Genomic DNA, 25284 nt, shown 5'->3' on the forward strand with positions numbered 1-25284 from the left:
CGGATTATCCCTGGCATTGCTGCGGACCCGAACAGGGCCATCATATAAGCCGTCCGGCTATTATTTGCCTCAGAGCGATACAAGCGGGCGAAGGTGTTGGTTTTGCGCTCTCATTGCATGTTTTTACAAGTCCATGATTAGCTGGAGAGCTGATCAGAATGTCTCTGCCTAGATATTCTATCAGTTCAGAAAACTTCTCCTCGGTCATTATCTCAGGAAAGCAAAGAATGGTCTAGTTACTCAACTCCGGGGAGCATCGTCCAGGGATTGCATCAGATCTGCACCACATGCACGGCCGAAGTTGCAGAACTTACTGCCATGTTTCAACCGGAGTGAAGACCCAATAGCTGTTTTGCAGCTTATCGTTTACCCCTGGAGCAGCGGCACAGGTGAGGGGAATTTGCTGTGATTTTTCCAACGCTTGCTCACGGCAAATCATGTCCCATAGGATCCTCGTCGCTCGGTTCCTCCACTCAACTGCTTGAGAGCATTTAACATCCTTGACCAAATGAGATCCCCAACAACCTTGGGTTAACTAGCTCCATGCAACGGCCATGGATAAAACTTGGTGCCCCTCTATCTGGGCTTGTCGACTTTCTCGTCCTATATATGCCCATGGCTCCACGCCCTTGGGTAGATGTTGTTCAAAACATCTCTGTTCGCATCTGGGCCATCCGAGATGTTGTCATTTGTTTTACTCCTTCCAATTGTCCAGATCCTCTGTGGGCTTGAAGCAGTTGTTGCCTCACCGGCAAATGGCTTCAAGCTGGCAGAGCGGCTTTCTGTCATCCCCGATGGATGGACTAGACGAGCTCGTGCCAATCCATCTAGCACTGTCCATCTCAAGGTTTCAGTGCGCGCCAAAGATCCCAACTTGCTCCACCGCAGTCTTCTTGAAATATCCACTCCCAACCACCCTCGTTATGGCCAGCATATGAAACAGCATGAAGTCCGAGACATTGTTGCCCCTCATCCGGAAGCGTCAGATGGTATAATGGCATGGCTTCATGAAGGGGGAGTTAAACCCGAAAATGTTGAAAATAGGGGAGATTGGATTGACTTCTCCACCAATGTTGACACAGCTGAACGTCTTTTGAACACGCGATTCTATCACTTCGAAGACAAATCCGGGAAGGTTGGCAAGATTCGAGCCCTGGAATATTCGCTGCCATCTAGCTTATCGAAGCATGTACGCACCGTGCAACCAACCACTTTTTTTGGAAGCATGGAGCGGCATCGCAGCCACATTCTCAGACCCGTACGCCCGGCGTCTGAATCCGTCGCTGCCAACACACCGTCCAGCCTCCGAGAACTATACAACATGCAAGATTTCCAAGTTACAAATAAGAGCCGGAATTTGCTTGGTGTCTCCGGTTACCTCGAACAATACGCCCGGTACAGCGATCTCAACGCATTTATCGAACGTTATGTTCCCGACGCGAATGGTGCGACTTTCTCCGTTGAGCTCTACCATGGTGGAAAGAATGATCAGGATTCTCGGCTGGATTCTGTAGAAGCTAGTCTTGATATTCAGTACACCGTCGGCCTAACGTACAACACAAGCGTCACCTATTATTCCGGCGGCGGTCGGGGCCCGTTGGTTCCAGACATTGATCAACCAGACCCAAATGACAACCAGAACGAGCCCTACATGGAGCAGTTGAAGTTCTTTGCAAATCTTTCCGACAGCAGGTTGCCCACCGTTCTCTCAACTTCATACGGTGAAAATGAGCAGAGCGTGCCAGCGGAATACGCAAAGGCGGTTTGTGATGAATTCGCAAAGCTCGGTGCCCGAGGAGTGTCTGTTATATTCAGCAGTGGAGATAGTGGCGTGGGATCTGGATGTTTGACTAACGATGGGCAGAACCGGACACGCTTCAATCCAATTTTCCCTGCTGCGTGCCCATATGTTACATCTGTTGGTGGCACCGAAAACACAAACCCAGAAAGCGCGGTGTATTTCTCATCTGGTGGATTTTCTGAAATATTCCCACGTCCCTCGTACCAGAACGGGAGTGTCGACGCGTTCCTGAACCAGCTCGGCGACAAATGGGCCGAATATTTCAACAGAAATGGCCGTGGATTCCCTGACGTAGCTGCTCAGGGCGTCGACTACGCGGTGTACGATCACGGACAAGTACAATATGTGGGTGGAACAAGGTCAGTGCATTGCGTCGGTAATCCAACCTGAGCCCAAAAATCGAGCACTAACATCCTAAATTTCCAGTGCGTCTGCTCCTTTAATCGCGTCCGTCATTTCCAATTTGAACGAAGTCCGCTTGTCTCAAGGGAAACCGGTCCTTGGGTTCCTTAACCCTTGGCTGTACAGCAAGGGACACCAGGGCTTCACCGATATTGTCGACGGTGCTGGTACGGGCTGCACCGGCACGAATGGCGGACCGCGTATCCCTGGGGCAGCCTGGGATGCTGTTGAGGGATGGGACCCAGTGACTGGATTTGGAACACCGGACTTCAAGAAACTGATGGATTTACTTCCTTGAACGAGCCACGAAGCTGAGCAACGGGGAAGCGAAGTCGGTCCAGAAGGTTGTTCGCACATAGTAGGAGAATATATCATAGATCAATATCTAGCAGCCATTTTCATGGAAAAATGATGTGTGTCTGTAGTTTCTTGAGCTGTTCAATTGATTATTCTTCAATATGTTCCGCGGAACCTCGTCTGGGGCACGCAAGGACTTACCCATTGAACCTGGGGCAGCTCAGGACTGCGACGAATAGCTATATATTTTTGGGAGTTGGTCAAACAAATGGTTCCCTACTTGGCTAGTTAACCAATGCAGTTACCATACCACTGAATTGGGTCCTATCTGGCCAAAACTGGCCTGACAGATCCTGGAGCTGTTAATCTCAAGCGGAGTGGATGTGAAAGCTTGGGAGAGCCATAAATCAAGACACACGTCGATCCACAAAACTATCCCCACCCATGTACACTTCTAGGTATACAACTACAAAGCAACTAAGCAAGATTGTTTTCTCTACCTCTTGTTTAATGTTTTGCCTCACCATTTGTTGTGTTTTTTCAATTTGCATCACTGAGATTTGGACCAACCAGAAGTCAGCTAGGCTGCTCCCTGCATGGCTAAGTCGACGATGCCTCGCTCTTCGTGGGCAGGGCTGCTTCACTACCTGATGAAGTTGCCCAACTGGTTCAGATCATTTTTTTGAGGTTTCTATCAGACTCCTGCAATCCGTACCAGCAATCATCTCCATGAAAGTTCGCCTTGAACGAGTTTTTCCCACCCCACTGGTATGCTTGTCTTCTAGCTGAAGACATATATCCCCGGATTAGCTCCTCGAACGAAGCTCAACAAAGCCCCCTATCAAACCATACCATTGGCAAATTATCCGTCCTCCTATTGTCTTCTCTATTCCCTCCAACCCAAACAAAAACAAGAAAAGAAAAAACGACATCCCTCATCAAGCTCTGTGATGGATCGAGTCCTTTCTCTTGTGAACGACGCACTGTCCCACAAGCCGAGAAAACGCATTAACAATGCCATGTCAACCATAGTTCTTTCTGCAGAATCTGGAAGCACTATACTGAAGGGCATCAGCGCTGCCGCAAGCGCTTTCCCGACTGTCAAGGTCCTGGCTTCGCTCGCTGCCTATGGCGGTGCCCTGCACCCCTTTATCGCGGCTGCCGGTGCGACTGCGCAATTTGTTAGCGCATACCAGAACACGCAGATTGCCGCTGTCCTTAGGGATATCGAGCAACAGCTCGCGGTCCAGAACAGCCTTGTTGCTCCTGGAAAATTCGCGAAGATCGTACATGCGTACATTCGGTCGAAGGCACAGGAGACCAAAGACCACGAGGCCAACAACTACTACTTCCTGTACCACCCGGATACCGATTGGCACGCTCTGTTCTATGAGCTGGTGCAGCACAAAGAACCGCTTCCCAAAAATTTCTACGGCATGTCGGACGATTTGAACGGGCTCTGTCTATGGATGCGATTCATCCGGCGCGTCATAAAAAAGACCCGGCAGGATCAAGTGACGTTCCATCTTCTCATGCCCTCGTATCGATTTTATGATATCCAGGAGCCGGTCGAGTTCGACGACACCCTAAAGCCGCTGTACCTACATTGTGAGAAACACAACTCCATGCCGTATGTGAGGATAAATGTACCGGACAGCCAAAGGGGCATGCTACGGCGCGTCGAGGTCTGGGAGAGACCGGCGGGAGTTTGGGAAAAGGTAGGCTTACAAAAGCCTCCACAACGCACTGTTCTCGGGTGGGCGCCGAGCGAAGCAGACAGAGCGATTAGAAGGTCGCATATTCCGAGGGCTCGCAAGAGAGACCATGCTTTTTGAGCTCAACCCCTTCCTTCACGTGGTGGTGGACCACACTTGACACCCAACTGCTGAGAGGGAAAGCTCCTGATAATTGGGATGAATCAACACAACACAGACAAGAATAATTTTATTCACGGTAAGAGTCAGACCTTTTTCAATGTATATCCTAGACGTACTTTGTTGATGCACAGAACGCTCAGGAAAGCTCGTTCAAACTGCCAGGAGTGGAAATGCTACACCACGCGCCCAGGTGACCTTCGTGACGATGGTGTAACCCACACGTTGCTCATGTTTTGTCTTCGAATGATTCGTATAGAATCTCTGGATCGGACTAACACCGTGGTTTCTAAAGAGAAGAGTGAACTAGCTTCCATGGGGTGGCGTTTGTTTAGGCAAATGTTCATGGGTCTTTTTTTTTTGAGCCAATGTTATATAGTATTTATTTTTCGAGATCCCATCTTTCACAGAAATGATTTCGAAGACTGTATCATATCAACTCCTGCGAAGGAGTTTCGGCAGAGGGGTGACGGCGGAAAGCGGGAACGCGAACAGTTGAAGTTGGGATAGAAGCTCTCTTCATCTTCTCACAAACGTCAATTTTTGGAACTCTCAAAATGTATTTGAATGACGGGAGGGGACACGTATGCCACTTATAGATAGAGGCCATCGCCCGGATTCCGCTGGCTGCGTTGAGTATCACGGCATCGGAGAGTTTGAAGTAGTATTGCAAGGTCTGCATAGCAGTTGCGCGGCGCGCACCTTTTACGTAGCGGCTATGAGACTCCTCTTCCTCGTTCCCAGATCAGATCTACGGGGGCTGCATCGTCCATATTTCAATGGCCCCCCCCAAACATCACTCATACCCGCACTGAACCCTCCCTGTCGTGACCCGGTCAGGGCTCACTCTCTCTATAGATTATGCCTGATCACTTCCAAGGAGGTTCACAGAGCGCATATTCAAAAGTGGCCCTTGAGGGTGATCTCCGCATTGATCATTCCTGCAGTCCTACGGAGCTTATCCAATGGGGTGAGGGTGCACAGAGACGTGAACGGGCAAAAGCCCGTCCATTTCTTGAGGGTTATGGCGGGATGATGCATCTTCATCCCAGAAGCACATACATACATACATACATACATACATACATACATACATACATACATACATACATACATACATACATACATACATACATACATACATACATACATACATACATACGGAGTACATGGTTATTGAAATCAACAGCAGCGAGCCAGGTGCACAGAGACGCCTTGACGATGAAAAGTCTGCATTCCGGATCCAAACTCCATGCTGAGGAGTTGCTTGCGGTATGACTAGGACCGCGTTTGTTCGTATCCCTGATCGCTTCCTGCATACGGAGTACATATGTAGTAGTCTCTTTTCGAGGGCGGGATACCCCGAGTATGAAACAAACGGATCCGGCTCTTCCGACGGCACACCGACCTCCCACTAACTGGAATTGAAGCGAACGGTCAACTGAGATGACAGTTCATCTCCTTTTTGTTTCTTTTCTCCCCTTCCCTCTGCGAGGAGAGGCCAATGGATCCGATCGAGCACGTTGCACAACCATCCAATAATAATGGATATCCAAATGTTGTCATAGGGCACTGTGGGGGGGGAATGAAGCAAAACGGCGAATCATAGAAATCCATGAGGAGTGTCGTTCTCGTTCTCGGAATAATATCTGGCCAGAAAGTTACAAATGCCGGTCTCCGACTCAGCAGCAGGCTGAATACTGTGCGATGTTGACCTCCGTTGCCTGCAAGATTGCTGTCGAATTCGCAGCCCGTCGGACCCACAGCTTGTGATGGAGGACCCGTATGCTTGTGTCATTCACTAAGCTACCTAAAGGGGAATCTCGGCTAATCTAAATGGGTCACGTGAGCGAGGTGCTAGTTGGATTACCTAACAGCTTGTCTGGTAGCCCGACGGACGAGGTTGGTTATGTTATGTACTGAGCGCGTCACGGGGCGGTTTGATACGGCATGCCCGGAGCCAAGTACGGAGTATCGGGAATACATACACCCGTACGCAATATGTAACACGAATCTTACGTGGAGACCAAGCGGGGCTTGGCGGACGGCGCCTATTGGCTCGGAGGGCACCGCCTTGTGGTTTCCCGGCAAGCGAAAAAGGAAAGCTTCATGGACCACTCGCTGGCAGCTTACCTGATTTCGCCTGCAGTCTCGAACAGCCGAAAAAAAAAAAAAAAAAAAAAAAAGAGAGAGAGAGAGAGAGAGTGAGTGTGTGAGAGGTACTCCGTAGAATAGGAAGATTGTTCAAGCGTTGGCTTTTTTTCTTTCTTTCTTGTTTATTAGAATAATAATAATACACATCTTAACTTCCTGGTCATCGCCGAATTCATGACAACTCTGGCATCGGGGAACAGAAATGCGACCCTGCACTCTCGCGCCCCTCGGGTCGCGTGCCCTCCTTCCATCTGACTGGACAGCCCCGAGGCAATGATGGCATCAATCATGGGTGTTTGAACACAATCCTCATATCCACATGGACTGACAGGACGCGGTTGGCCTGCGGCCGGTCCTGGCAGAGACCAAAACGTCATTTTTCCCTCCTCCCAGGCTGGTCACCTGCTGCTACGTAAGAGCTCTTGAACAGCGGTTTCATCTCCCAGGACACCGTCTTCGACCCCCTTTCCATGATGCTCTCGTCGTCTCTCCCGTCTATTCTTCTGTCCCAGGAACACACTTTCGGCGACTTCCCAGATCAGAACCGGGATACTTCGTCTGGATTCCCCGTTCGCAGTGGCCGATAACTATCCGCTCGGGGTCCCAAAAGCCACGGCCTTCTCTCCCCCTTCCGGCTGCCCCCAAATCGGGGTTCTGGCTGAAAGTAGACCCTAAGGAAGCTCATCCGCCCCCCGGACCTTAGTTCCCTACGCACCCAGGTTCGACTTTGCTGCACACAGCTCGCTCTTCTCTCTTCCTTCTTCTTTTTCTCTCTTCTTCTTCTTCTTCTTCCTCTTCTTCCTCTTCTTCGTCCTCTTCTTCTTCTTCTTCTTCTTACTCTTCTTCTTCCTCTCTTGTCCTCTCCTTTTCCTTTCCGTTTCCTTTCTCGTGTCAATCGTTGAAAGCAGTATTATTCTGCAAAATAATAATACACGCTTATTGCCTTCCAATCATCACTTAGTCCGCTGCCTCTCTCTCGCTCCCCCAATTGACCACTTCCCCCCCCAAATTGAGGCGGGCGGCCCGAACAAAGTAGCTCCCGGGGGGCACTACGGTTTGGACATGGGTGCCGGGGCTTTCCTGGAACCTCTAGTGGTCGTGACCCTTCTCTTCGGTGGAACATGGATCAACCGCGAAAGGGACGTCGCGCGCTCATATTCGCGAAACAGCGGCTTTCCCAGCAGCTCCCGCGATAGCGCCTCCTCAGACCAAGAGTCGGATCCTCAGCTATCGAGACTACGCACCTCAGGTTCCAAAGCTCCCTTCGCTGAAGGTGACCTACCTCGCTCCCATTCACCCTCCCTGCTCACGGACCAGGAGCACCGATGGAGGAAGCGAAATATTGGCCTCTTCTCCTGGGAAACGGAGGTCATCACGCCTAACACAGCGGTTTTCAAGAACCGCCTGTTGAGCAGGCTCCTTCACAAGTTTCCATTCTTGGTGGAATGCTGGTACTGGGCCCTAGTGTATTGGGTAAGGTAAATTTCCGCCCACTAGTCTTCGAGGACTGGTCTAACACATGCCGCTACTCTTCCAACACAGATATACCAGTTAGGGCGCGCCTTTACCGCTGTCACACTCCAGGCAGGCACTGTGGATGTAGCCAGGCGACATGCACTCCAGATTATTGAACTGGAGGAAAGGCTGCATATTTTCTGGGAGATTGGAATTCAGAAATACTTTCTGCAGCGGCCCTTGCTATTGATGTGGACCAATTGGGTATATTCTTTTATCCACATTCCCGGCACAATTGCATTCCTCGTCTGGCTCTATTACTACAATATCACCCGCAATCGCCAGCAGGAACGGTGGTTGGATGGAATGAGAGGAGAAATCGCCGGATCGCCCGCCGGTCCGGCGCTTTACCAGGCTCGAAGGCGGACCATGGCCGTCTGTAACCTGCTTGCCTTTGTCGTCTTCACCCTTTGGCCCTGCATGCCGCCCCGCCTGCTGAGCGATGAGAATGTGGAAGGCCCAATTGGCGAAATTGCCCGGAGCTATGGATTCGTTGACACGGTACATGGAACGGGTGGCGCGAGCAGTGTGTGGACGCAGAATAGATTTTGCAACCAGTACGGTAAGCATAATATTTCTCCTCTCAAGCTCTTGTTCGTCAAGAGGCTTACGCTTTTTTCGATCGGTAATCTAGCTGCGATGCCCTCCCTTCATTTTGGGTACTCTTTGATGATCGGCCTGACTATAATGACGATACCCTTGGCTCCTCAGCATCGTCGTTCAGGCGCCCTAAGTTTTCCCCTGTCCGACACAACATATGCAGGATATAAGCGTTGCTTTCCATCCTGGCATCGGTTGGCTTGTCTCATCGTTGGATTCGCGTACCCGTTCACAATCCTCGTGGCCATTGTGGCCACCGCTAATCATTTTATACTGGATGCGGTGGCAGGCGCCTTTGTCTGCGGCCTTGGATGGTGGGGAAACTCCATTTTGCTGAACCTGCTGCCGATCGAAGACTATTTCCTTTGGGCTCTGCGGATCCATAAGCCCGAGCACCGCATTCTCGACGTGAAAGACTTATTATATAATGATGTTGACGATGATATCGCAACCCCTGGCGCGCGTACGCGATAAAAACCTGAAGCTCTATTATCCCGTCAGCAACAGCAGTCGCTTTATAAGAATGACTCTTCATACCCTTACTGTGAGCGTGTATGGTGATTTGTATTCCTCCCATTAGTGGCAAACTTCTTAGTTACACATACATATATATAATCTTAATCTTCGCGTGCGAGATTGTCGTGAAATCCTTGGATCCTTGCTTTCCCCCACTAGTATTGATAACACTGTACATAAGCTTTGTTCTGCGTCAAAGTGTCAGTTGATAGAATCAGCTAGTTTTCCAAAAGCTGAACGTTGTCACAACTTAACCTTTTGAATATTGACCTGCTAGCGCCCACAAGATGTAGCCTTGGGTTATCATAAGGTGTTGGAAGTTACGGTCATACTTGAATCGGCAATTGTCTGGAGGCTGCTTGGACGACTTAAAAAAAAAAAAAGTTACCAACCACCAAGTAGAAAAAGTCCCCCAGGTGATTCAATTGCATTTATCAGGAGAGCTACATATAGCAGCTGTAACTAATGGAACTGAACCCAGCATTTCAGTGATATGAATAATAGAGTGGTGACCATCAACCCAGTAGGCTTTGCTGATGCTTCGTCTGATAAGTGTAGCTGAGGGGAGGACATGAGAAGTTATGGTCCTATCAGGGGAATTTTTTCTTTTTTTTTTCTCTCCCAGCGTGACAATTAAGTTCCAAGGGAACAAGGTGTGTACAGAATAGAATTGTGGATAGATAACCCCAGCCATTTTGCTTCGCAGGATAGAACAGGAGAAAGATAGTTGGTGCTAAACGTATGAAGAACGTTTGAATGTGTACTCTGTATAGAGTAACTAGTTAAAGTGTAGTGCTGGAGGAAGCGGTGGTTTATGAAGTCGAGCCAGCCATTGTGGTCTTGGTTTCAGAGTTGATCCAGGGTCAAGCCGACTGATTGTCTTCCAACACATTGCCATCAACAATGTCGGGGGATATTCCTGTAGATGCCTGAGCCCTCAATTTTTCTCTGACCTTCTTCCCTTTTTATTTTTTATTTTTTTTTTTCCCCCTCCGTTTTTCTCTTTGGGAAATCCCCTGTTCCCTCTCGATAATCTTGTACAGGCATTAGATGAATGGTGGCTACCCCGGATCTTGCTGTCATCATAGTTTACTGGCCTTTCATCTCATCCCTTCGAAGCTTTGCGTGTCGAAATCTTGCTGCGGGGAACGCCAGCTGCCTGGCGTGAGTTCGTACATCAACATCTTCACTCAAGAAATCAAATTGACTTGGGACTTAGGTGAATTTTTTACATAAATCACAACCTTCTGGTGTCTAGTTATACACTGAAAGCTACCACCTTTTTTTTTTTTGTGCATCATTCAGCGGAGTTTCTATCCTGGAATTTTTCTCATCAGCACCCACTGCTGCTTTACTGATACCCTTGATCGCAACTGTGCTTGCTGCTCTTGAGTTCTTCTGAGGATCTATTGCATAGAGGGGCATTGATTTGACCCTTACTGCCACTTTGACACATCCCGAGCCTAGTCTCTATCTCCAGGACCGTCCTTTTACGAAGTGAGGGACGGCCACAGCAAACTGAGACATTTCTCCTTGCTCATATTCCCGCTTGTCCATCCCTCATATCCTGGGAGATCTTTCATAAATCCCAGAGCCTTCACTTTTCCCTGGGCTGGGGCTTCTGGGGGGGTTTAAATCGTGCTGGCGGGTGGAATTGTGGACAGGTGTTACGCGCACCCTGACGCGTTTGCAAGCGCCTGGTCGCGTCCAGAGTCGTTGGAACAAATTTACTTGGTGCCCTCCAAGCAGTGCTACTCATCTTCTTTGACCATTCCTGCATTTCTGTGCTCTGTGCGGTGGGTGTGTTGAGGCGTTTTTGCACTCCCTGCGACGATTTAGCTCCGTGGGCACCTCCCCCTAAATTTTCTTTACAACCCACGCGTTGCCTGTCTCACGCCACGGTTCTTTCGCGCACCAAAAGCCAATCCACAACAGAACCCAACCACCAAAACCAAACAACCACTTCCAACTTCCAACCACCATCCTCACCCATCGCCACATCTACTTTTACCTGTTTCCAGTATTTATTCTTTGCTTTTGCACATTGCCTACATCCGGGTTTGTCGCAGGCCATGGCCGAGGAGGGTAATCCAGCTGTCCCGAAGACCGCAGACTCGAAGGACGAGGTCCCCCAAACTGCAGAGACCACTGCCAAATCTCCAGAACTGTCGCAAGCCGATCAGGATGTTCAAAAGCCGTCGAAGGAAGGCGATGACGTGGCAGGTATGTTGCTATTTGTTTAGCCGGAAGACTTTGTCATCGGTTTCGGCTCATTGACTGACTCTTCTTAGGCCATGATCAAGTCGCCGCTCCCGCCGAGGGCAAACCTGAGAAGACAGACACCACCTCCCTGGAAACCGCTGAAATAGCTAAACCCACTGAGTCGGGATCGCAAGAACCAGGAGCCACAAGTGATAATGCTGAAGCCAGGACTGGGGCGGACGATCAAGCGACGGGTGCCAATGGGACCCCCACATCCGCCAAAAAGTCGTCCAAGCGCAAGTCAATTGGCGTACCAGAGCATCGTTCCAAGAAAATGTCTAAAAAGAAGGCGGTGGCTCCCACTACCCATCTCGATGCGCAGCCAGGAGAATACTACTTTGCTCGTCTGCGAAGCTGGCCGCCATGGCCTGCGATTATCTGCGATGAGGAAATGTTACCTCAAAGCCTACTTGCTACACGCCCTATTACAACCAAACAGAGCGACGGCACATACACTGAACATTTCAAAGATGGAGCCAAGAGGGTCAATGAGCGGACGTTTCCAGTCATGTTCCTCCACACCAACGAATTGTAAGCGGCCTCCATCCCCTCGAGTGCTCTGGTCACCATTACATATTCTACGTAATATGCCATAATTATGAACTAATATTTTTCCTAGTGCATGGATCCCGAATACTGACCTTGTGCCACTTGATCCAGAACAATGCAAGAACCCAGAGAAGGCCAAAGGCAAAGGCCTGCTTGCAGCTTATCAGGTCGCCTCCGAAGGCCATGATCTCCAGCATTTTAAGGATATGTTAGCAGATCACCAACGGGCATTGCAGGAAGATGAGGAAGCACGAGAGGCCCGAGCAAAAGCCAAACAAGATAAAAAAAAGCGAAAGAGCATGGATTTGGCGGATGAGCGTGAAGATGTGGAGATGGCAGATGTTGGTGCTGAGAAACCAAAAGCCACCAAGAAACGTAAGAAGGACGTTGAGAGCGAAGGAGAGAGCGACAAGGTAAGCACTCCCCCCATCCTGACGCGGGTTTTGCGTTTTAGGCGATGTGGCCTCTTGGCACTACATATTGCGACATTTCGGCTATGTGAATAGGCGGGCTAACAGGGATTGCTTGGGTGACGCAGCCCGTGAAGACTCCTAAGACAGCTACCAAGCTTAAGTTGACTACCCCCAAGGCGCCGGCCTCTAGCGAGACCGGCAAAAAGGGAGCTACTGCTAAAGCTACCAAGTCCAAGGGGCCCGGCGGCAGAAAAGCAAAACAACCTCCTCCAGCCAGCGATGAAGAGGAGGCTGAAGAAGCCCCCAAGGAACCCGAACCGAAGGTTAATCCCGCAGAAGCCAAGGCGAAAAGAGAGAAAGAGAGTGAGTCCTTCGACTGATCGAGGGCCTTCGTCATCGAATGTGGTTGTTTTACTGACTCTTCCTCTTTTACAAGTTTTCTACCTCCGTCATCGATTGCAAAAAGGGTTCCTCTCACGTGATCAGGTACCGAAAGAGAGAGAAATGGAAGCCATGTCCAGCTATATCTCAAGGCTGGATTCCTATGACGACCTTGAAATCAGTATCATCCGAAAGACCAAGATTAGCAAGGTCCTCAAGGGCATCATCAAATTGGCTGATATTCCTAAGGAGTCGGAATACAATTTCCGCGGCCGGTCAATTGATATTTTGAAGAAGTGGAAGCACTGGGATGCACCCGCTACTGAGCGCGACGGGGACAAAACCTCGGCCGAAAATAAAGCAAAGCCCGCTGCCAACGGGGTTCGCGATGAAATGAACGGTAAAGGTAGCAGTAAAGATGATGTCGCTGCTCCTGACACCGATGAGGCTATGCCTGATGCAGATGCTGACGAGTCTGAAAAGAAGGCGGAAGAAAAGGAACCAACTTCCTCCACTGCTGAGGAGAAGATTGAAACTGAGCCTATGGCTGCTTAAAAACAACAGAACCTGCATTTGGGATTTTGGATGGCCAAGTTTTTGTGGATAGGCCCCCTATTGTTACTTTACCAACCTTCATTCGCAAATAGCTAAAATCACTACAGAAGTTAAGTCGTCGGCCTGGGAAGGTTATAGGTTGGCTTGCTTTTTATGTCTTCCTTGTTCCTGTCAAAACAACCTGTTGTTTAGTCTTCGCGTTTGCGGTTTGTTTGCCTATACAGGATGGTTCGCGCTCATTGTGCCTTTTTTTTTTTTTTTTGTCTTTTCTGCGTTCTTTTTCCTTTTTCTTCAAAATGCTGAGATGGTCACATATTGTTTGTCTGGCAATGGAGGGAATGATTCTGTACTTGACCTACTATTGTTGCTTCCTATTAATATCTTGCCGCTTGAAGAGCTCCAGAGGGTATGCTCAAGGCTCGCTACTAAGATTGGCAAGTATCAAATTCAATTCTAGCCTGTTGTTTTTAGATCTTTATTCCTCTGCACTATGTGGTTTGTTAAAAGACATTCATTGGGGCCTTTGTTCATGGTTTGTGATTTGTTTTGATTCTAGCTGTGGCCTCGTTCTAGGGATAGCTAGGCAGCAGCTAGAGGTATGTGAAGGAGCCCAACGGCGATCTTCAACCTTGCAAGATAGTGACAATGCAATAAGCGACACCGAAAAAAGTTATTCGGAGATGGAAAGAAAAAAGTCGAAAATGCGTGTACATTCCAGGTTTTGGGAATATGTATTTCACTTTGTACAAATGAACAGCTCGGTTAGGGATACATTTAGCCCAGTTCGCAATCAGCACATTCGCACCTGGCGCCTCGATTTGGCGGATATGCCATAAACAGCGAACAGTCACAAAGCATAGTATGTCATCCTAGGCGCTGTCCATGGCTTGGAAGCACATGGGGGAAAAAAAATGCATGGCACGTTATGTCACATCCACACGAAACGGGTAGGGAAATCTAAACGTGATGTTTTCAAGATCTCGCGGCCGTACGTTATAGCTGGTTGAAATGTTGGTGATGATGGTGCCGGATACTATGGGTGCAAGGACACCGATTTTTATGCCAACTATGCTATGAACGGAAAGACCGTTGACGACGAAATTCGGTAATCCCTTTGCAAATGACAGGGCAAAATTAAGATGCCGATGCCGTGGGTTTGTCCCGCGCATGGAGCTTCCGGCCCGGTGCCTGTTGAAGAAGATTGCGAGTTTCTTTGTGATTCTGATGGGATCACGCAATCTTCCTCCCAACATTTCCTATACCGCGTCCGACGACGCTAACAATGACATCTCCCGATTTATTCTCTTCGGGTGCATCTCTAACTCCCCACCCAGCAGCCCCGAACTGGCTGAGATCTCGAGCCAGCTGCACGATCGCTTCGTGAGATATGATGTCTCGACCTACCTGAAGTCTTCCAACGTCTTCTGAGCCCATTGCCATGAGAGACAGCACGGTAGGCGCCCCAGCCATGGAAACGCACCCGCCGACGGAGATAGACTCCAGTAATTGATAGGCACATTGCTTCCCGATATCTTCGGGAGGCTGACCACCGGATGGAGGAGAGGCGACGTCAGCAGAATACAGACATCCGGTTGAGGATTCAGCAACTAAAGAAAGTCCGAAACCGATTCCGATTTTCCTTTTCGCATTCGGATTGTTCTTCTCAGGAGCAGGAACCAATGGAGCGGATGACACATCGGAGAAAATATAGATATCTGATACCAAGGGGTTTAGAACCCCTCTAGCAACCTCAATCATTCTCGCGTTATTAGACCCCGATACGCCCGTTGAGTATGCAACACCACGGACGCTCTTGATTCGACCTGGGTTCAGTAAATGTAGAGTTTTAGGAAGACGGACTTGGTGGCCGAAAATCAATTGAACCTCTCCACCGCCACCTTTTCCATTGCGGTCCGGGTTAGATCTTCGCAGGACACGCAGTTCAATATTGTTGAAAATGCCGAATTGCGAAAACAAGGGAAGGATCGCGGTCCTCACACTATCAACGGACATGTCGCCCGTCGGGGTCGAGGAGGTGATAACGCCCGGGCCGGTGAAGAGGATATTGAAAGAAGCCTTCGAGAAAGGAGCGAGTAGACAAACTGGGATCAAGAAATAGCTGATCCCTCGCGTACACCCCGCAGGAAGCTCGTGTTTGATAACACCCCCACTGGCACCGCTACCGGGAGCACTGCCGGTTATGAGGCCAGGCTTATACACCAGTATTGTTCCCGTATACGATATCTCTATATGTGATCCATTGGTCACCGCTTCTAAAAGACGCAGGAAGGAGATCTCATAAGGTGCGAGCCCCGGGTTTGTTGGCGACGACGACCGGATCTGCGAGATGTGCACGGCGCGGCCAGTCAAGGTGGCAAGCACAAGGCGGTGGGCAAGGTGTTTGTGGGAGGTAAAACGAAGGGGAGGTTGCGAGGTCGCCATTGTTCAGGTTTGCGAATAACCTCCTCTCCGTTTCGACTTCGGACCGGGCGGTTTGATCACTTCCCGTCGAGCTCAGCAAAGAGAAAAAAGCATCACGAAAATGAAAAAAGTCGAGAAAAATCCGGCAGCGAGCGACGGCGGCTTGGCACTGTGGAGCTGATTGATAAGATAACAAGCTAAGCCTCGTAGCTAGCCAGCGGCGCTAGCGGGCGCGATTTTAGCCACGGCGTCGACTTATGTACTCTTTGCGCGTCTCTCCGGGACCCGACTGAAGCACGCCATGTTTCGAGCAAGGATAAGGAATAATAATATGAGCCGGAGCTGCCACGCTCAATTTCAGACAATATCCTGAGTATAGAGAAGAACCCGCCTGCGGAATGTTGGCTCCAGCGCTAAATTTGCCCAAATGGTCAGTCACTGGCACATCAACCAAACCCCCCGCCCTCCTCTCCACCCCGCACCGCCCAACAGTCGAGTTCCATCAGCGACTCGAAGCATTCACCGCGAGCACCTTGAGCAGCGAAGACTCACAGGGCTTAACCTTTAGGCTCGAGGAAAACTCCCACCTACTCCAGCCACCCATCAATAACTACTGCGTCTACCACCCCTCCGCCCCTGCAACCCAAGGCTATACGGTGATGGTCGTTGGAGGACCAAACGTCAGAACCGACTACCACATCAACCCCACCCCGGAATTTTTCTACCAGCATCGTGGCTCCATGCTGCTAAGGACGGTCGACCAGTCCACTTCCCCGCCCACCTTCCAGGACATCCCCATCCACGAGGGTTCCTTGTTCCTCTTGCCTGCTAACACGCCCCATTGTCCCGTGCGCTTTGCAGATACGGTGGGTGTGGTGCTAGAGGTGCCTCGACCGGAAAATGCCACGGACTGTATGCGTTGGTATTGTAAGGGGTGTGGAGAGATTGTCTGGGAGAAAAAGTTTCGCTGCACGGATTTGGGTACTCAGGTCAAAGAGGTGGTCGAGGAGTTCGCTGCTGATGATGAAAAGAGGAAATGCAAGGCATGTGGGTCTGTGAGGAGTGTGAGATATGAAGACGGGGAAGTCGTGCAGCCGCCTAGAGCACCAGAATAGGCCCGCTATGAAAAAGTACTAGAGCAAATATATGCCCTTATATGCCCTTGATGTTGTTTTTGTGTGTGTGTGTGTGTGTGTGTGTGTGTGGATGGATGTGGAGATCGATGGGCTGAACTGAAGAGCCCGGGCACTGATATCCCACTATACAGTTAAAGTGATTCGAATAATAGCCATTGTGGATACAATCGTACCACACACGATATATGGGCTTGAAAAGCCGACAAGGATTTTTCAGCAAACGAAGCTAGTATAGAAAGCCAACAAAGGTGGCGAGTTGTTGAGTATAAACACACTTAAAGTGGTAGAGAATGAGAAGATGAATATAGTGCTCGGCACAGCGTGCACAACAGACAATTCGCTCGGCAACAAGATCATACCTGGGAAAGAAAGATAAGTTGGAATAAAAGTGTACTATTAAAAGCCTGTATAGCCTGAGAAAAGCAGACAATATTGGGTTCATGATGCAATGTTTAGTCGTCAAAAGGGCAGTCAATGCTTTCGTGTCCATCCCGCTCACACAATGCACACCACTTAGACTCATCGATGACCCCGGACGCTTTTCCCGCCACTGGAGCCATTGAAGATGGCAACCCCCCTATACCCTTTAGTCCCCCAAGGACGACATCTCGCCCCGTTCTCCGTGAGCTTGGGCTACTATCATTTGTGTGCCCGACGCTGCTGTCAAAGCTTGACGCCGGGATGCTAGAGTCTACGGCGTTGCTACTTGAGGGGCGCTCATCCGTCAAGTTATTAGGATGATTTTGGACAAGTTCGTCATTCTTGCCTCCAGTGTTTCCGGATGAGCTAAACATGCTGGTGCAAGTGAGGATATCATGCCCGCTGGTTTCACAAATCTCGCACCAACCGGCACTTTCTTCGTCTGTGCTCGATGAGTGGTTGTCGGATTCATGCATGGTAGGCAATCGGTGAGGATCATCGGAATGAGTTGGTGAAAAATATTGGCCGCTGTTGTTGGCCGAGGAAGACTCACGCCAGTCGTTAGGGACGACAGTGCGATCAGAAAGGGTATGCGTATGATTAGAGGAGGTCGGCCCAGCCGTATTTTCAGCCGAGGTCTGATTCTTTTGTATATTCAGCGGACTCGCTGTGATCGTGCCACTTCGATCGCGGTTTGGTTGATAGTCACTGAGCTGGTATCTTTCCAGTTCATGCTCCAATTCCTCGATTCTATATGATTTGTGTTCAGAATGGGCTTCTAGCTCCCGGATGCGGCTTTCAAGTTGGGAAGCGAGATCATTTTCGTGGTCGGCCGCCCTTCTGGTTCCATGCGACATTCCGTTCTGTTGAAGCAAGGCATGATTAGCAGGGTCACCACGGCTAAGTGAATGGATTATGGCCTTAAGGCCTCGTATTTCGTCATCTTTTTGGTCAATCTCTCTTGAAAGAGGGCGATGGATCCCATCCGGTGACGCACTCGCTTCTTTTAAGACCGCAATGGATTTCTCTTTCTCTTGTTTCAACTCGAGTCTGGTTCGTTCGACCTCGCCTCGAAGGAACTCTACCTCCCCTCTAGCCTCAGCTTCGCCTCTGCGAGCGTCTTCAAGCCCTTCTTCTAGCTCGGAAACAAGCTCTTCAAGCTGTTTGAGTTGTCTGGCTACGGTCTCCACATCTTCGCCACGAGCTTGGAGTTCGCGGTTTGCTTGCATTAACTCTTCAATTCGCTTTTCATATACTCTCTCCGTCTCTGAAGCGGCAACTTCGAGAGTATCTAAAGTGCTTCTGAAATCTGCTCTATGGCTGTCGAACTCAGCTGTAAGAGCAGCGATTTTATCGTTCTTTTCGCGAAGTTGTGCGCGCACTTGCAGCGCATCTAAGCCTTCAAGCTCTGTGATACTCTTTTGAAACTCGGCCAGGGTCGTAGCCTGGTCTTCCAGTTGTCTATCGCGGTCCTGCAGTTGCTGCTCTAAGTATCTTATCCGCTCCATCAGCTCTTGATCGTCAAATGCCGGGGTTCGCGCCAATTCGCTTCGTCTCGCAATCGATGGAGTATTGCTCTCGACGCTAATTCTCGACGGGGGACGACTGGAAGGCCGCATAGCCCTATGCGGTGTTCGAGGTACTCCATTCGTCGGGGTAGGTTTAGAGAACCCAGAGGGTGTTCGCAGTCCACTGAGGCTTAATTTGGGTGGTGACGTTGCCACGGGAGCTCTAGGTGACTCTGGACGGGGCAAGGAGGGTCGCCTGAATTTTGGTCTATTCAGGGATGCCGTAGGGTTAACCACTCCAGGACCGACGGAACGACTGAAGTTGGTAGTGACAGCTTTTGCGGGCGTCCCGGCCGGCCGTGGGGTGACATATTTGCCATTCATAGGCACAAAAATACCGGAGCCTGGAACGGAAGTGCTGAAGTAGTATCGGCCTTCGACGTCGCCGCTGTTTTTCCCTCTGCCCGCGTGTTCTGGCGCCAGCTCAACGCCCGCAAAGCGTCCGGATTTTCCTGCCACGGTACCGACGAATTTCACCGTCCCATACATGCCGCCGGGCACGTTGACGAGGTCACCGACCTGGATGTCGTCGACAGAGGCCATTTTCGCCGGGATTCGCGGACTTTTCCTCATTGTGTTGGTCAGAGTTCAGTCCTCGACGCGCGACAGAGATACCCAAGGGGCGTCGGAACAAGGAGAAAATCGTACTCACTCGATATGACAGTTTTGGTATTTAAACTAGTGTGGACTTAACAGTAATGCAACTCATAACAGTCATAGTTGATGCAGTTAATGCGGGCATTGGCATTGCCTGAGAGAAAGGTAAAGAAGCGGGAGAACTTTTTTTTTTTTGGCTGAGCAAGGGATGCACCCAACCATCGGGAACTGGTCTGTCCAGCAGGCAAAAGGGCAAACAACTCTTCAGTGAAATGCTGGCTGTTCAATAAATATCAACAGGGGACCTTATAAGAGTAAATAAACACAAACCATTGGGTTGGAGGAGTTGCCCCTGAACCCTGGGTCGGCGAAAAATATTTGGTCATTCAAATACATAATGGAATAACTGTGGAGGACGTCAAGGTTGGTTAACTAACTAGAAATCCATGGCTAAAAACTAATTTTACGAGTGAGTACGGAGTTCGTTACGGAGAGGTTGGCCAACTAGTTAAACAACCAGATGGCCTTTTGCCGCAACCCTCCTCACCACGACGTGCTGTCTGTCACATCTCCTTGTTTCAACTGACTTTACAGCTCGGATTCGGGGGGTCGTCGGTTGAATCTCGTGCATTTTCAGCCCGGGTCGCCATCTTCGGCGCACTCGGCCGTTGCACCCTCAGCCACGCTTCCGTCATCCCCTGCGGCTCTCTCGATATCCTTCATCTCGGATATGAACTGAGAAGAGACGCCGATTGTTATTTCCTCTGACTGATTTGATCATTGATCTCAATCCCTTTTACCATCCGGCCCTTCCGCGACACCCACTTTTACAATCCTTCACGGTTCCGGAGTCCTTAAGAGCTCCGCCAGATCGATTGTCAAACCGCTCCCTTGAATGTACCTCCCATACGACCTTGCTCAAGATGGCCCAATACTTCTACGACCTCCTTTATACCTTCACCGATTGCATGTCCTGCTTTCCGAGCTCCCCGCAGCTGAAGATCAATAGCCGGAGTTTCAAGCTTCTACGTTTACTCGGCGAGGTACGTTTGCCGCAAAACTATGTTACCTAGGATTAAGCGCAACTTTTTTCCGCTTTCATATTTGCTGACGAGAGGCTAGGGTGGATTTTCCTATGTTTACCTTGTCCAGGACAAGAGCACATCGGAGCTCTTCGCCCTTAAAAAGATCAGGTGCCCTTTCGGCCAAGAATCGGTATCCCAGGCACTGAAAGAAGTCGAAGCCTATACGTTATTCGTCGACAATAGTAATATCATTCATTCTATTGACCATTGCGTTGCGACCGAGTCAGGGTCGAAATTCCGTTCAGATGGAGGGGATGCAGGGTCTAAAACGGTCTACATTCTTCTGCCATATTACCAAAATGGAAACCTTCAGGATGCCATCAATGCAAACATTGTTAACCATACTCAGTTCCCCGAGAAGGAACTCATGATCATAATGCTGGGTGTGGCCAAGGCCCTGAAGGGTATGCATCAGTATCGGATTAACAGCGGCGCAACACCGGCCAAGAAGGCGAAGCTTGTTAGGCAAGAAGGAAAAGCGGCGGACGCACCAAGAAGGAAGCAAATGAGAAAAGGAAGCCAGATAGATGATGAAGATACAGAACAGGAGCCACTTATGGACGGCGAGGTCACCAGGAACCAGGAAGGAATGGAAGAAGGTGACTATCGGCCGTATGCCCATCGCGACATCAAGCCAGGTATGTTCCAAGTCATCAACTCATCATGTGGGATACTGAGTCCTCGCGTCCTCCGTTCAGGAAACATTATGCTTGACGACGATGGTAAGACCCCCATTCTCATGGATTTGGGTTCAATGGCTCCCAGCCCAATCGCGATCACCTCTCGATCTCTCGCCATTGCTGTCCAGGACACGGCTGCCGAACATAGCACCATACCTTATCGCGCGCCTGAGCTATTTGACGTCAAGACTGGCTCTATTATCGATACCAAAGCGGATATATGGTCATTCGGCTGTACATTATATGCTTGCCTTGTCGGGAAAAGCCCTTTCGAGGCACGCAGTGACGAAACAGGGGGCAGCCTTAGTATGTGTATTCTGGGCGGAGATTGGAGATTCCCAGACGAGAAGACAGGCACTGTCCAAGGGAAAAGCAAAGTGTCCCCAGCGAACGGAGAATCGGACGAGTCATCAAGGGAGAGAAGCGCCATTAGCCGGGAGGTGAAAGAAGTCGTCCGGCGTTGTTTACGTGTAGAACCCTCTGAACGACCAGATATCGATGAACTAATCGAAATCATACAGCAGACTATTCAGGCGCTTCCTGGCAGTACCGGAGTGTGATCGTGTACTTCCGGAATTTGGACCTTTTTCTTTTCCTCCACTGTGTTTGGAGTTACGAGGCGTTTGTCTGCCGGAACTGTTTGAATAGGCTTTTGGAACGACTTCTCTTTTAAATTGGTGACTCGGCGTCATAGCACTGGCTGCTTTTCCGACCCTCAATTAAGTTTTATATATGTATACTTGATGTGACTACGTTTCCTTTTACCCGGGTTGACTGACCTCCCTGCGACTTGATTTGATTTTCGTGTATTTGTGAAGATACTTGTACACGCTATGTGTACTGGTGCCATAGACGACTGTAGCTCAGCCTCCCAGTTAACTAACGTACGAGGACGAGGCCATCTTCTGGGCTACCTAAAGACTTGCAGCCACCTTTCGTGATTATGCCCCAGGTCAACGGACCATTTTCCACCGGGTGTAGCGCGTATGCTAATGGTTGACCCCGACGCGTCCAGGCTTATGATAACTTTTGGATTAAGTTTTATTGGATGGGCTTCTTCGTGGCTCACCTGTGGTATAAAGATATGGGTGTGTCGGGGTATACGCGAGTAGAAGCACCATGAGCTTCTATATATTTAGCTTAGTGAGACCAGTGAGGGAGAGTAACAAAAGAAGCAATCTTTCCACACAACACGCCCTGTTACTAGTTTAATGCACATGACATTTGCATGGGATAGTAGATAGGATCATAACTTAAAAAGCTCTAAGCAGCGAGCTGAAGTGTAGACCAGAGAAAGCCTGCCTGGGCTGAAATCAAGCCGGTTCAAACGGTTCAAAGCCGGTAAACAACTTGCAGTTTACTGTGGTTCAGGTCATGGAAATTCGAGTCGTACCCCGTGCCAATTTTTGGTCCTCGTCTTCGGCCGGAAACCCATCCGAGCCATTCTTATCAAGCCATGGTGCCAATCCAGCGTACTTGTTGATCCAGTTGATGACTGTTCGATGCCAAACCAGGGAATTCTCGGGCTTCAATACCCAGTGGTTCTCGTCTGGAAATGTGAGAAAGGCGCTTTCTACTCCCTGCATCTGCAAGGCATTGAAAGTAGCCAGGCCCTCCGCAATAGACAAACGATAATCCAGAGCACTGTGAATGACAAGATGCGGTGTTTGCCAGTTGGGCACAAACTCGGACGGATCCCAACGCCCCCAGACATCGCGGGATTGCCAATACGTCCCTTTCAAATCATGAATTGGGAAATACAACTCTTCAGTGGCTAGCGCAAATTTTGTGCTGAAAATACCATCATGAGTGACAAGAGCCTTGAATTTGCGCCCGAGTTCGTGGCCTTGGATCCAATTCATCATGAAGCCGCCGTATGACGCTCCTAACGCGACGGCTCGGCTTGTGTCCACATAGGCAAGATTTTGTTCAATGAATTCAAATCCTCTCACAAGATCTTCATAGGGATAGCCACCCCATGATCCCCGAATATCGTCGGTGAATGCTTGTCCGTAACTAGTACTACCAGTTGGATTAGGCGTGAATACTACATAGCCTTGCTCCGCGAACACCAGTGGGTTCCAGCGTGTACTCCACTGGTCCAGCCACGCTGACTGTGGGCCACCATGGACAAGAAAACAAAGAGGATATTTCTCTCCAGGGTTGAATTTGGACGGTTTCACAATCCATCCGTGAACGTCCCGGCCACGCGCGCCTTTCCACCATATTTCGTCGATCTGAGACTCGGACAACCCAAACGAAGCACCGTTTTTTGAACTCGAGGAAAGCACGGTTGTTCTAACTGAGTCAGAAAATGTTATTATGGAGTAGAGGCTACTTTCGACCAGGCTACTACTGGAGAGAAAAAGCCCACAGGGCCTGGACACAACCTTCGAAATAGAACCGGAGTGGGTAAGTTTGATAAGGTGGTCGACCGACGACAATCTTGACCTGTTGAGCGGCAGTTGAAACACCACCTGGCGCCCAGTATCCGGCACCTGCATAAAAAGGGACGAGTCATCGTGGGCCCATGTCAGAGAGTCTGGGCTCCGGTCCCACTGGCCAGTGCCATCTGCGCCTGCGAATAGTTCAACAGCGTCGGAAGAACCGTCAAATAAGCCATGGACCAAAATGATCCTGTTTTTATCTGCCTCATATCCATCCATTTTCATTGCTAAGAAGGCCAGGGTATTGTTAACGGGAGAGATCACAGGACTAGCCAAAGCTCCGTTAAGCCACGGTATGTTGATCGTCCTCGCTTTCAATGGCATGGGGTTGGTCCATGATGACAATGGACAATAATAGCAAACGCATTTCGTATGGGTAGCCGGGTTCAACTTCGGGTCTTTAGAGATAAACACGACTCCTCGGTTGCAGATGTCAAAGTGGTCCGTTCCACCAAATGGTGGGATCGGCGATTCGACGTTATTCAATCCTGCAAGCAGAAACAAGTTTACGAGACCAGACGACTGAAAGGCCGAGCTGTTCCCCACGGGTAGCCGCTGTAAAACTCCAAGCCAAATTGCATTCCTCTGAGGGGATATATATTCATCCCAGTGCCGCACGAAGAGCGAGGTATATAGTTTCCCCGAACTGAATGGCGCTTTGACATCAGAAGGGTTGTAGAGCGAGCCGTCCGGGTTAGCTTTACCAGAGACGGCAAACCCGAATTCACTTGGCGAAAGCTGTGTAATCTTGAGGTTGTCAACAGGCCCTGGCACCACTCCTGCGACGTATGGTTTCTCGTTCCGAGCACTGCCAATGACAATGCTTGTGTTGCCATTCTCTCTTCCTCTCAGCCAAACTAGCTGGTCACCATCACCGAGCCATTGAGGCTCGCCTTTAAAATCATCTGTGATGAGAGCCGACACTCTTGACGCCACGTCCAAGACGCGGAGCTCGGAGGAGCTCGAATGCGAATCGAATGAATACTTGGTTTGGGTGTATGCGACCAAGGTCCCAGACGCGTTGGGAATGGCGGCCGAGCGACGGGGAGCGCTCAAGAGGACGCTATGATTAACCCATTAGCTTTGTGGCCTACCATAAAGACAGTGTGTTAAGGCGGATATGCAGTGGTGATTACTCTGGCGTGAATATGGCGGGGCGGATGGTCATGGCGGCAGGACGATTGAGATTTCAGGCGGAAGTACGGAGGACTCTCTTTAACTATGGAGGAACAAGATGGACCTTGATGGAACAGTTGGATGGGGTTTGTTCTTGAGATACGTGGAGTAGCTATTCAACTCACCCCTCCCTAAGTCCAAGAAGGTACCTTGGGAGGGGGCTGGCGCGGTTTAACCACCAGCGAGCGGTTACTTCGCAACTTCACATGGTAGGGTCTGGATTCCGTATTATCTTCGTAGGCACTCCAGAGTACTCCGTATGTATCCGGATGATCAGAAGCCAGGATAACCACATGGTTACTGTGTGCGTTGCCTATTTATCTGATCCTTGAAAAAAGAAAAACCGCTGGGATCCACGATGTCCTAGCAACCAACCACAAACGTACTTAATATGACTTACTGCTTGTAGCAATCGGTGTATCCAAAAATGATAGA

The 25284-nt window shown here is 49.8% G+C and overlaps 9 protein-coding genes across 10 annotated transcripts; 6 read left to right on the forward strand and 3 right to left on the reverse strand.

The window, feature by feature from the left end:
• Positions 1-679: 679 nt before the first annotated feature.
• D8B26_001137 (uncharacterized protein) lies at positions 680-2501 on the forward strand (the record flags this gene model as incomplete). The annotated part of the gene is made up of 2 exons (XM_003070694.2): positions 680-2160; positions 2228-2501. 2 exons carry the CDS (start codon positions 680-682, stop codon positions 2499-2501), a joined length of 1755 nt encoding a protein of 584 aa, XP_003070740.1.
• Positions 2502-3519: 1018 nt separating this feature from the next.
• On the forward strand, positions 3520-4910 carry D8B26_001138 (uncharacterized protein; the record flags this gene model as incomplete). Its single annotated transcript, XM_003070693.2, has 2 exons — positions 3520-4453; positions 4518-4910. The coding sequence occupies one exon, from the start codon at positions 3520-3522 to the stop codon at positions 4333-4335; it is 816 nt and encodes a 271-aa protein (XP_003070739.1). The 3' UTR covers positions 4336-4453; positions 4518-4910.
• A 1777-nt stretch (positions 4911-6687) lies between these two features.
• On the forward strand, positions 6688-9312 carry D8B26_001139 (uncharacterized protein). 2 transcript variants are annotated; one of them, XM_066123448.1, is made up of 3 exons: positions 6688-8006; positions 8071-8605; positions 8678-9312. In XM_066123448.1, the coding sequence occupies exons 1-3, from the start codon at positions 7974-7976 to the stop codon at positions 9115-9117; spliced, it is 1008 nt and encodes a 335-aa protein (XP_065979522.1). In that variant the 5' UTR covers positions 6688-7973; the 3' UTR covers positions 9118-9312. The 2 variants fall into 2 exon arrangements, with proteins under 2 accessions (XP_065979522.1, XP_003070738.2); XM_003070692.2 differs by having other exon boundaries at positions 6688-8001.
• Positions 9313-10950: 1638 nt separating this feature from the next.
• On the forward strand, positions 10951-13442 carry D8B26_001140 (uncharacterized protein). The gene is made up of 5 exons (XM_003070691.2): positions 10951-11382; positions 11451-11952; positions 12041-12383; positions 12509-12746; positions 12820-13442. The coding sequence occupies exons 1-5, from the start codon at positions 11232-11234 to the stop codon at positions 13317-13319; spliced, it is 1734 nt and encodes a 577-aa protein (XP_003070737.2). The 5' UTR covers positions 10951-11231; the 3' UTR covers positions 13320-13442.
• A 1107-nt stretch (positions 13443-14549) lies between these two features.
• D8B26_001141 (uncharacterized protein) lies at positions 14550-15829 on the reverse strand (the record flags this gene model as incomplete). Its single annotated transcript, XM_003070690.2, has 1 exon — positions 14550-15829. The coding sequence occupies exon 1, from the start codon at positions 15759-15761 to the stop codon at positions 14550-14552; it is 1212 nt and encodes a 403-aa protein (XP_003070736.1). The 5' UTR covers positions 15762-15829.
• A 190-nt stretch (positions 15830-16019) lies between these two features.
• Positions 16020-17043, forward strand: BNA1 (3-hydroxyanthranilic acid dioxygenase). Its single transcript, XM_066123449.1, has 2 exons — positions 16020-16170; positions 16309-17043. The coding sequence occupies exons 1-2, from the start codon at positions 16139-16141 to the stop codon at positions 16853-16855; spliced, it is 579 nt and encodes a 192-aa protein (XP_065979523.1). The 5' UTR covers positions 16020-16138; the 3' UTR covers positions 16856-17043.
• Positions 17044-17252: 209 nt separating this feature from the next.
• Positions 17253-19437, reverse strand: D8B26_001143 (uncharacterized protein; the record flags this gene model as incomplete). The annotated part of the gene is made up of 1 exon (XM_003070688.2): positions 17253-19437. The coding sequence occupies one exon, from the start codon at positions 19435-19437 to the stop codon at positions 17329-17331; it is 2109 nt and encodes a 702-aa protein (XP_003070734.2). The 3' UTR covers positions 17253-17328.
• Positions 19438-19952: 515 nt separating this feature from the next.
• On the forward strand, positions 19953-21971 carry D8B26_001144 (uncharacterized protein). The gene is made up of 3 exons (XM_066123450.1): positions 19953-20504; positions 20584-21184; positions 21245-21971. Exons 1-3 carry the CDS (start codon positions 20385-20387, stop codon positions 21784-21786), a joined length of 1263 nt encoding a protein of 420 aa, XP_065979524.1. The 5' UTR covers positions 19953-20384; the 3' UTR covers positions 21787-21971.
• Positions 21972-22282: 311 nt separating this feature from the next.
• On the reverse strand, positions 22283-24978 carry D8B26_001145 (uncharacterized protein). The gene is made up of 2 exons (XM_066123451.1): positions 24810-24978; positions 22283-24736 (listed from the first exon to the last, which is right to left on the reverse strand). Exons 1-2 carry the CDS (start codon positions 24839-24841, stop codon positions 22594-22596), a joined length of 2175 nt encoding a protein of 724 aa, XP_065979525.1. The 5' UTR covers positions 24842-24978; the 3' UTR covers positions 22283-22593.
• Positions 24979-25284: the final 306 nt, after the last annotated feature.

This window comes from Coccidioides posadasii, chromosome 1 (assembly GCF_018416015.2).
Source record: "Coccidioides posadasii str. Silveira chromosome 1, complete sequence".
Classification (NCBI taxonomy): domain Eukaryota; kingdom Fungi; phylum Ascomycota; class Eurotiomycetes; order Onygenales; family Onygenaceae; genus Coccidioides; species Coccidioides posadasii.